Source organism: Dipodomys ordii, unplaced genomic scaffold (assembly GCF_000151885.1).
Source record: "Dipodomys ordii isolate 6190 unplaced genomic scaffold, Dord_2.0 Scaffold17, whole genome shotgun sequence".
NCBI lineage: Eukaryota > Metazoa > Chordata > Mammalia > Rodentia > Heteromyidae > Dipodomys > Dipodomys ordii.
Window position 1 is genome coordinate 8,345,939 of NW_012267233.1, and position 11,891 is coordinate 8,357,829.

Genomic DNA, 11,891 nt, shown 5'->3' on the forward strand with positions numbered 1-11,891 from the left:
TGGAGGGGATGTGGACAGAAGGGAACCTTACTGCATTGTTGGTGGGAGTGTAAACTTGTTCAACCACTTTGGAAAGCAGTATGGAGGTTTCTCAAAAGACTCCACATAGAGCTCCCCTATGACCCAGCAATCCCACTTTTTTGCATTTACCCAAATGATCACAAACAAGACCACACTAAAGCTACCAGCACAACTATATTTATTGCAGCATTATTTACCATAAGTAAGATATGGAATCAACCCAGATGCCCCTCAGTAGATGAATGGATCAAGAAAATGTGGTATATATACACAATAGAATTCTATGCCTCCATCAGAAAGAATGACATTGCCCCATTTGTTAGGAAATGGAAAGACTTGGAAAAAATTATATTAAGTGAGTAATCCAGGTGCAAAGACACATAGGTCCATGGGTTCCCTTATTTGCAATAACTAGTATATATCTGAGTCAAGCAGAAAAGGTCAGATAAGTTGATGTCAGGAAATGAACCCCAAGGTAAGTATTCAAATGTTTTCTTTCATGTGATTGTTTCTAACATATTTATAAGATGATTTGTTTGTTGCTTTGTATGTCCCTCCCCCACAGTATAACCCCTGCTTTCACTGTATTTGATGTAGGTATAATTTGTGGAGGGGAAGGGAAAAAAAATCATTTAAATAGGGATACAGGTGGACCCATTGCAACAATGAGATGTACAAGTCGTTATGTCGAAAAAGGAAGATTACAACTGTGGGGGGTAGGATCAGGTGGGGGAGGGGGGTAATGGAAAGGATGCGAAGGGGAAACAAAGGAGGAGGCAACAATGCTTGATAAGAAATGTACTCATTATCTTGCCCATGTAATTGTAACCCCTCTGTACGGTATTTTCACATTAAAAAAAATCATACAAATATTTCAAGATGTAGTAAAGCCTCTCATGAAATTCAACATGATAAAATGCCCTATAGAAATGAGGAAGAGAGGATGTGAGGGTGATCTGGCTGCAACATCTGTCACCCCATTGATTGCCAGGGTTGATTGGGCTGATCTGGCTGGCTAGGCGGGTGTCCCTTCCTCCCTCACCGCTCTATGTGCTTCCCTCCCGAAGCTGTGCGCTTGGTCGAAGAGGACAACCATCCCTGATAAAGAAGGACCAGTCTTCGGTCAAGGGTATAGGAGTAGCTGCACTCCCCTGCTAGAAACCTCCAAACAAGCTCTCAAGAAATGAGGAAGAGAAGGTAAAGTACCTTGAAATACAAAGGTGACATATGACAAATGTCAACATTACTCTATGTAAGGGAAAACAGAAAACATTTCCATTGCATTCAGAAAGAAGGCAAGGATGCACACTTTTATTCACTATACTGTTTGAATTTTTTTGTGTGTGAAGGGCTTCAAACTCAGGACCTTCTTCAGTACCCCTTGGCTTTTTGGTTTCAATGGGAACACTACCACTTGAGCCACAGCTCCAGTTCTAATGTTTGAAGTCTAAAAAACCAGAACAATGATACAATATAAATAAAAGATAGACAAATTTTTAAAGCTAAATTATTCCTATGTTAACATGTAAAAGTCAGTAGACTTTTTACATACCCATAATGAGCAAGATGAAAACAAAGGTAATCCCAACAGCCCATTTACAATAGTCTTAAACATTTTTTAAAAAATTAGAAGCAAACATAACTAAGCTGAACGACAGCTACAAAAAAAGTATGAAAACTCTAAAAAAGATGAAAAGACCTCTCATGTGTATGAAGCAACAAAATTAACACTGTAAGTGGCTCTACTATCAAATACAACCTACACATTCAATGCAGTACCCACATCTGAATCCCAGTATCATTCTCTGTAGAAATAGAAAAATAAAAAAATTCATATGGAAGCACAAAAGACTTCAAATACCTATTGACTAATCCAAAATTTAAAAAACCATGTGGTATAAATAGCCCTCTGGCATATTATTGTGTTATATAAATACTAGGTAGCATTATTCAGACATGAAGCATGAAATTATATAATTTTTAAGGAAAATAGGTGGAACTGGATATCATTATGTTAAACAAAATGAGTGAGACTAGAAAGACAAATATCACATTTTCTCGTATGTGTGAACTAGATCTAAAGAAAAAAACAGATATAAATAAAGACCTACATAAATAGATACTAATAGAGAACTACTTGAGGAGGGATAAAAATCAACAAATGGTGAAAGTTGGGGAAAATATAGTTGAAGTACATCGAAAGTACGTACGTAAAGGTTATAATTAAACCTATTTTTTATTTCAGGAAAGATAATATAGGAAGTGAATAGGAGCAAATATATATTTATGTATGGAAATACCACAATGAAACCTCCTAAATTTTATCATAACATATGATAACATAAATGACAAAAAACAAAAAATAAGATAAATATGAACATTAATACTCAACAGCATGTATACTCAATCCCACAGTAGAATATTCCAGTTCTACTAAGGAATTTGAATGTATAATGTAGTGCACATTACTGTATTTTATCAACCCATGATTTTTCAGATGAATTTGTTTGATAAAACTTGTTCAACTAGTCTTAAATGGAAACTATATTGTTTATGAATTTAAAAATGTATGTATGACCTCAACATTAAAAACTATAGAGCATTGCTTAGATAAGTAAAACATCTAAATACATAAAAAGATATGTCAAGCCAGGCGCTGGTGGCTCACACCTGTAATCCTAACTACTCAGGAGGTTGAGATCTGAGGATTATGGTTCAAAGCCAGCCCAGGCAGTTAAGTCCATGAGACTCTTATGTCCAATTAGCCATCATAAAACCAGAAGTGGCACTATGGCTCAAGTGGTAGAGCACTCTGCTTGAGCTGAAGACCTCAGGGACAGTGCCCAGGCCCAGAGTTCAAGCCCCACCACCACCACCACCAACAAAAAGTGACATTGCAAACTTTGATCTTCTTAAGTAAAGGAAGACACTGCTATTTACTAGAACTCACATTTTCAAGATTATACTCTTAACCATCTGAAGTTTGACTCCCTATCAAACTTAACAAAAACTTCAAATGGTAATGATTCACACCTAAAATCCTAGCTACTTAGAAGGCTGAGATCTGGAGGATCTTGGTAGCCTACACAAATAGTTCCCAAGATTCCTGTGCAACCAGTAACTGGGTGTGGTGACAACATGCTTTCTTTCTAGTTATAACAGGAGGCATAAAATGGATGGATGGTGCAAAACCCTATCTCAAAATAACCAGTGCAAAAAAAAAAAAAAGATATGTCATTAGAAGACTCAGTGTTAAGATGAAAATTCTCCCCAAATTAATCAAAGAAATCCCAGAAAACTTTTCAAATCAAAATTAACAAAGTGAACATAATATATCATATAAATATATATGTATATATTTGAAGATGCAAAGGACTAAGAATTCTCAACTTATCAAAGTTGATCATAGTACTGAATAGAATGTATAAATAGGCAATGGCATGCAATAGGTAGCCCAGAAATAGAACTGCATTAATTCAATTTTCTACAAAGGTGACAAGTCCAGTAGGGAATAGAAGTCTTTTTAGCAAACAGCAAGGCAACAACAGGATGTTCATCTACCAATAAGAACCTTAATCCTTCCCACATATTATATAAAACAGTAGTTTGTAATGGGTCAAACACTTAAAATAAACTCAGCTAATGGAAAGCATATAAAATATATGTTTTGACTTACATTTAACAATGTTTTTCAATAACACAGGAAATAGAAAACAAAGAGAAAAATAACACTGAGTAGTATATCACAAAGAAACATGAACCACTAAGAACAAGAAAAAGTCCTTGAAATCATTAGTCATCAGGAAAATACAAAGTCACATCATAAAGAAATGCTATTACAAAATAAACAGAATGACAAAATGTTGAAAAGTATGTGAAACCACTAAAATTCACACATTGTTAATTGACAATGTTTAAAATGTACAATCATATTTTTAATGATAAGATTTTAAAACTAGCCATATACTTACTCTATGGCCCTTAAATTTGTATTCCAGCAAGATACAAAAATAATATTTTAAAAAGTCAGTTATCTTCTATAGACCAATAATGAAAAGACTGAGAAAGAACTCAGAAAAATAATCCCATTTACAATAGCCTCAAAAAATATCTAGAAACAAACAATATGAAGGAGGTAAAAGACCTTAGTAGGAAAAATTATAAAATAATGAAGAAATACATTAAAGAAGACACTAAAGATCTCCATTGTTCATGGATTGGTAAAAATAAATATTGTGAAATGGCTACCAAAAATACTACCAAACCAGCCTACAGACATAATGAAGAACCACAGTAACAAAACCAGCATGGAGCTTCCCAAAATAGGCACATAGATTAGCGGAATGGGACAGAAAAATCCAGAAATAAGCTCTCACATCAACAACTATCTGATTTTTGAAAGTGCCAAAAAAAATCTGTTGAACAAAAAAATCTCCTCAACAAATGATATTAGAAAAACTGGATATCCATGTTTAAGACTGGTTCTAGATTCATGTACCAAAAAAATCAGTTACAAATGGTCAAATTCTTAATGTAAGACCAGAAATTTTGAAACTGCTAAAGGAAGAAATAGAAAAAGCCTTGAATATATGTCATTGATAATTTTTTTCTTTTTTTCTTGAATAGAATACCAATTACTTAGAAAATAAAAGCAAGAACTAAAAGGTGAGGGTCGCATCAAGTTAAAAAGTATCTATAGTAACAAAGAAAACAATGACTAGAATAAAAAGAAAATCAACAGAATGTGAGGAAAATCCTTGCAATTTATTTACTAGATAAAGGATTAAAATACAGAATATGTGAAGACCTCAAAAATTTAAACACCAGTAAAATAAATGATTTGATTAATGACTATCTAAATGAATTGAACTTCAAAAGAAGTTCAAAGGAATAAGAATACATGAAGAAATGTAGGATATACTAAGTCTTACAGAAATGCAAATAAAACATCAGTATTATGCCATCAAACCCCAATCAAAATGGCTATGAACAAGGAAACAACAGCAACAAATACTGGCAAGGATGCAGAGAAAAATAGACTTACACACTGCTAAGAATGCAAATCAATGCAGTCACTATGGAAATCAGTATGGAGGTTTTTAAAAAACTAAAGATAGAATTACTATACAATCCTATTATACGAGGCATATATCTGAAGAAACGTAACTCAACATACAAATGAACCTACACAACCATTTTTATAGCAGCTCCATTCATAATACCCAAATATAAAATCAACTTAAGTGTCCATCAACTGATGACTAGATAGAGAAAATGGGGATGGGGGCTGAAATCTTATTCAGCAGTAAAGAAGAATGGAATTATATCATTTGCAAGGAAAACGAATGAAAATAGAGATTATCATGTTAAGCAAAATAAACTAGACTGAGAAAAATATTTCATGTTTTTTCATATCTAATTCTTAAAAATGAAAGATAAAAGTATACCATAGTTTCTGTTTAGAAGTCAGTACCAGCAGAAAGGAGGATTTTGAAGGAAAGGAAATCGGTAGATAAAAATTGTCAAAGCACTCTTACACATGTAGAAAAATAGAACAAAAACATAAACTTGTTAAAATTGTTTCAAGAAGTGAGGAAGAGAAGGAGCAGTATGATAGAAGAGATGACTTTGATGGAGATACATTGCATGCATATATGGAAGCATCATAATGAAACTCTTTTAAACAAGCAAAATAAATTAATAAAAATGAAGGAAAACGTGTCACCATTTTAATGATGTTTTAAATTAACACTACAAATTCCTACTATAGGAATTCTCTCAAAAGAAATAAAAACTTATGCCTACAGAAAAGATTTATACAATACAGAATATTTATGATTGGAATACTATTTGGCAACAAAAGCTATTTATGTATGGCATAGTATGCATGATTTTTTTTAATTTATGTTGAGGAAAAAGTCTTACAAAGTGCATTCTATAGGATACCAATTATACGAAGTTCCAGAACATACAAAGCTAACTGTTGTTAATGGAAAAAGGACGTTGCAATATTTGGTTCTGACATAAGTGGGTATTGACTAGGAAGTAACATGAGAGATATGTGCGGGAATTCAGAAGTTAATAAATATAAACTAACTCAAGGAGTTCACTGTATAGTGAATACCAAATAAGTAGCAGATTATAAATAAGAGCACAGCTCTTGTATTAAAAATTCCAAATGTAAAACTATAATATACAATAATAAAAGCGAGGCAATCATTACTTAAACATGAAAGATCTCCTGACCATTTTCCATTAGCTGTATTGCTCATATTTCATAGAAAAGTAATGAGATGAGAGTTTCTAGGAGTATAAGCAAATATACATCCTAAATATAATTTCAGTAAGCCACTGATCTTAAGTTTAGTCATAAGTAAAATGACAGTAGTGAAACAGAAAAGTTGTCATACTGTGTTTCATAGAAATCAAGGCAAGACTCATTTCACTTTCTAAACCAATGCTATTTCACAGATTAAGACTTTATGGAATGTCCTCTGCTTTAAAGGGGATGGTTTGGAAGAAACTAGACAAAATAAAGGACACTCATATTTTAAGATACTACAAATTTGATATTCAGTGGCTTTTTCCATATTATACTCTGTAAGAAATGTTCATCCATATTCCTGACGCACTTGAAAATTTTCAAGTCCAGAAGCTATCCCTAATTGTACATCAATCCTAGAAATTATTTCTAGAACAACTTATTTTTATAATCCACAATTGGATATATGGCTAGGCTGTAGCACCATAACACAAATGAAATCAGTTCATTTAATATTCAATAAATAACACCAGAATTTTTAAAGTTTGGTAGTAATTATCTTCTTTAATTTTTCCAGAAGTTGAAACTAAAAATTAGTCAATATTTACCTGTAATTCATAATCTAAAGCAATCTCTTAATAAAGTTACTTCACTAAAAATAACTTAAGACCAACAATCAGTATCATATTTAGTATTTACATTAAAAACTGAGGTATAAAACTAAGGTCTATAGTAAACATGCTAGTAAAGTGGTTTGCATATTTCGATCAAAAGTCATTATACTCTGGTATCCAAACAAGCAGTGGTACTAAGTTAAGCTTTTATGCCTATAATAATTACTATATACACCTAATTTTCTATGTACATATTGTGTATCAGAGTATGCATGCTTTACAACTCAGAATAGATTTTTCATAAAATATGTTCCCAAAATGAAATGTGGGTTATAGTATAATCATACCAAGTCCAAATACTGCACAATGTATAGATTACATCCTCAAGGCTATGATAAGAAAGCATGCTATTATTTCAATGTCAAAGTAGTCATTAATGCACTATTGTGATTAATAAGAGTGTATTCCAAAACTTTGGAGCACAAATTAATGATTTCAACATTAGCCAAAGCAATAGAAAATTCTATGAAAAGAACTAAGTACTCTAACCAAAAACACTACCAGACTAAATAAAGATTATTCTGTAAAATTGAGTTTTATTTCAAATAATATTAATGTTTTAGAACAATGGCAATGTTCACTGGAATCTATATACAGTTAGTGAGTTTAAGTTTTATAATTTATTATATTACATATATTATAATTATACATAATGACAGTCCTGCAATTTACTGTCAAATCATAACACTTTGGAGAAAAGATGTGGCCCTAATAATGATCACTAGAGGATGGAAGACATAATGTGGGACTCCATGAAAACTAGATTATACAGTTTCCTTACTTGCAATTAAAGATACCAACAAATACAAATATTCCTTGGTCTACTAACTTTTAATTTTATTTTTAAGTATTAAAGTTATCATATCTCATCATATATATATGCAAAAGAGATTAAACACTGCATTTACTATCTATTCTGAATAAATTCCAGTTCTAATATGCCCTCTCTGGCCAGAACAAATTCACTGTTACACATTTAGTGACAGGGAAATAATTATATCTAAAATAAAATGCAAATTTATTCACTGTACAAGAAGAATTGCTCAAAACCAACAATGAAAAAATTTGCTGAGAATATTAAGTACATTTTTCCAATATTTTTTACAAAAATCATCATCATTGTATTCATTTCAATGCTGTTCAAACCAACTGATAATGTAGGAATCTCTGATTCAAAAATCACATTCTTCTAGTATTTGAATATACTTATGTTTGCTTCTAAAGACAAGATCACAAAAATTACATTTCATAATGAATTCAACATTTTAGTTATTTATTGCCTTGGTTAAATCATTTAATTTGGGGAAACAAAAACAAGTTTACAATGTGAAGACTTGATAAAAAGAAGTTAAAGTGGCATCTCATTAAAACCTCTCAAGTGGATTTATGTAGGATACACATAATTTTTTCAATTAATGCTGGATTTTTGGATGTTGCATTTTAGCTATGGAGCAGAGGACATACTATCACCTCCTTTATGCACTAAAAAGGTACTTAAGGACCACAAAGACAAGAGAATAAAGCTAAGAATTTTCCGTCTCAAACACAAAGGTCATGCTACATTGCTTCCAACAAAAAGTTTAAAGTATTCCAGTGAATAAAATTTCCATTATTTACTAGAAAATAAAATGGTTAAACTATATTAATCACTAATTGAGTGATGTCACACTTAAAATGTTCTTTGTATACAGGAAATCTTTCGCTTTTGAAAAGTTGAACTTGAAAATGCATTGGTACCTACCACAGGAGATTTTCATTCTTTAACCTTTGATTCCTACATATCATGGCAGTCAACTGTCCTATCATCTAAAACTTAATGTAAGTTGAGTTGCAGATTTAAGGATATGATTGGTTCCCAAAGACAAGTTTTTGTTTCCAAAACTACATCCTAAAACAAGTATTGAATATTACATGTCAATGATCCCTAACAATTAAGAGATTACTATCCATATAGTAATAATCAAAACTGATTTTCATATGTCATAGTTACATAACTGATGCTTTAAAAACTCAAAACCTTTAATATGAAGAAGTCCATGAATTTATAAGCCTCATTATTTTTTTAAAAATCTTAATTGTATGACTGCAGTTTCCAATGACATACACAGGTCATTCTTCCATAATTTTTTTTCAAAAGTGAGATTTTAGTTTTTTTTATTTTTGTGTCAGTGTTAATATCTAGGAATTCAAACCTTCTATAAAATAAAGCAGAATAAAAAGTTTAAAAGACATTTTTATCCAATCTGAACACTAAAAATAACCAAAAGTAAACTAGTAGCATTAATTTTTCATTCTCCATAGTTACAGAGTTATTATTTGTACAACTTATTTGAACTTGCTCTTGAAAGTAAATCAAATACTTGACTGTTCATGAAGTCCCCAGTCCCAATTTGTAAAATGACAGCCAACAGTTAGACACAGTCAGGATATATTTTTCTAAAGCAGGATAAATTCATTATAGAATGATTTGATAATTGAAAAAATAATAAATTCATATTGAATAGTTGATCACTGAAAGTAAGTTAAAGAAGATTGGTCTTGTTGAAGCCCTAAGCACTTTTCAATTTAAGGTTTAATCACAGTAGTGGGAACTCAGATTTTAATTAAAGCATTAAAGTTATGAACATGTCAACAATAAAATAAATTCGAAACCAAGGCAAAGGCATAGTTTATAAAGATGTATGCAATTTTCCCAAAAAATAAACATTCTAAAAAATATTTAAACCTATATACACTCATTTTTAAAACAAATTCCTTTCATTGCTATCTACTGTGAATATGAACCTAGTCCTAATGTGAATAAATTGTTGGCATAAAAATAAGTAAAATTTTAAAGAATTATAATGGAGAAGTACAGATTAGAAAACTCTGGTAGCTTAAAGTCATGGAAAATTTTATAAAGCTACTTTCTTTATTAAAAAAATAACATGGAATGCATGCAATAATATTTTTCATCATAAATTGCAGACAGTAAAGTAATATATTACTAAAAAAGAAAATAATACCTGAAAATACAGACAGCCTATTATAAATTATGCTACCATTTTGTATGCTGTATTTAAATTAGTCTGAAAATAAAAATGAAAAAAAAACAATTCAGTTCATTAGGCAAACCTACACTGATGAAAAGGAAAACTTATTTTAAAAAGATACACTATTTCATATTTAAGAAAAGGCATAAATATATTCAGCATCAGTAAGCATTTAATTGCCAATAATTTTAAAGCCTCTCTTCATTTGCTGAATTAAGAGACATATTGTATAACAGTTTTTTTTTTTAATCTCTGGAAGAGACTGCCCCATAGTGTTCAGAGATTCTAAAAGAAAAGATCAACAAAATCACTCAGTATTCTATGCACTCATAGTTACCATTGATTTCCAGAAGATTTCAGTGCATTCATGTTCACAGAATTTCTTTCCTGTCTACTTCCACATGTATTTACTTAAAATTGTCTTTTTATACTTAATATATAACAGGAGAAAATCTTTCAAACAATTTACATAAGGAAAGAACAGGGTAATAAAACTACATTTTAAAAGCTTTCTTCATTAGAATATCTCTATTAGTGAAAGCCAGAGAAAACCACCTAAAACATATGTTCATAATTTAACAACCCACATCACAAAAAAATGACCAGTTGGAAAAGCAATGGAAATGTATAACAATGAGTCCTTCCAAACTAGCCAACCTAATACAAAGCACTAGCAGTTCTGCCATATAGCTAGTTTAAAAGTGATTGTTGATCTACCCTGCAGAGAGAAATGTCTTAGACCTAGAAATCATCTTCTGCCTGTTTTACAAGAGCATGCATGATTGCTAATTCACATTTTTCAACAAATCACATACGATTATATAGCCACATCCTTAGATGTGCAATGTAATCAGTGCCATAATTATAAAAAAAAATCTATCAAGCATTTAAGTTAATCATTTTATTTATTAGAAAAGGAATAAAAAATACAGTTTGATATCTGTATTGTATTTCAGAGGTCAATCTACTTAAATTTAAAATATTTCTTGCACCTTGAAGAAGGAAAGATTATTTTCTTTCTTAAAATCAGATCAAGAGCAGTAAATAAAATTTGTATTTTTAGTAAAAAGACAGCACCCTTATAATACTAATATTTTAATAAAAAGCAGTTTATACACATATAAGATTACTGTTCTGAAAAGAATAATATTAAAAGAAAATACAGTTGGTTCTACTCACCTTGCATTGTTCAGTGTTTGTCCAAAAAGCTCATTTTGTAAAATATTTGGTGGGGATGAAAAAACCCCATGAAAATGAGATAAAACAGAATTGCAGACTTGGCGCAATGTCTCAAATTGCATTTTCTTTCTTTTCCCCCTTCTCTTATTTTTCCTTACCACCTGTCTTTAAAGTCAGCTATTTGCAGACACCATCAAATAAAAACATGTCAATCAAGTTCCATATTTCTCCTGAGCTCTGTAAAAACTGTGCTTAAATGAGCAGAGGTTGATAGTTAATTGTACAGTCATTATTCTTCTAATTCAGTCGTAAAAGATTCAGTACTCGTGCAGCTTTCGGCTTTCTCCTGACTGTAGCAAGAATTCTAAACAGCAGTAAGCTTTTTGGGCATCCCCAGCTGAAGTGTGAAGCTGAGCTGCTTTCATGTACTCTACTCATATTTCTCTAAGCCTATTAAAAACACGCAATGAATAGATGCTGTCGTCAGGAGTTTCAGCACATCTGGCTACCAGCAATAAAATCTCAGAAGTAATAAAAATGGGGGCAAGGTATCTTTTCAATGTCGCTATGGAAAAAGGAAGAGAAATTGTGCATTTCTCCAATCCCTTTTTCTTTTCTGAAAAATGAGTGACTCCAGCAACACGGTCTATCTCTTCAATGTGCAAGCTACAGCATAGGACCAGAACACAGTGGTATATTCTCCTTTTGATATCATGAAGCAAT

The 11,891-nt window shown here is 31.4% G+C and overlaps 1 protein-coding gene across 1 annotated transcript in view; it reads right to left on the minus strand.

Annotated features, from left to right (window-relative positions):
• Rims2 (regulating synaptic membrane exocytosis 2) overlaps positions 1-11,290 on the minus strand; it is a 281,763-nt gene extending 270,473 nt beyond the window's left edge. Inside the window, 1 exon segment of the mRNA XM_013012421.1 lies at positions 11,169-11,290. Coding sequence (XP_012867875.1) covers positions 11,169-11,290 — 122 coding nt within the window.
• Between the last annotated feature and the right edge of the window lie 601 nt (positions 11,291-11,891).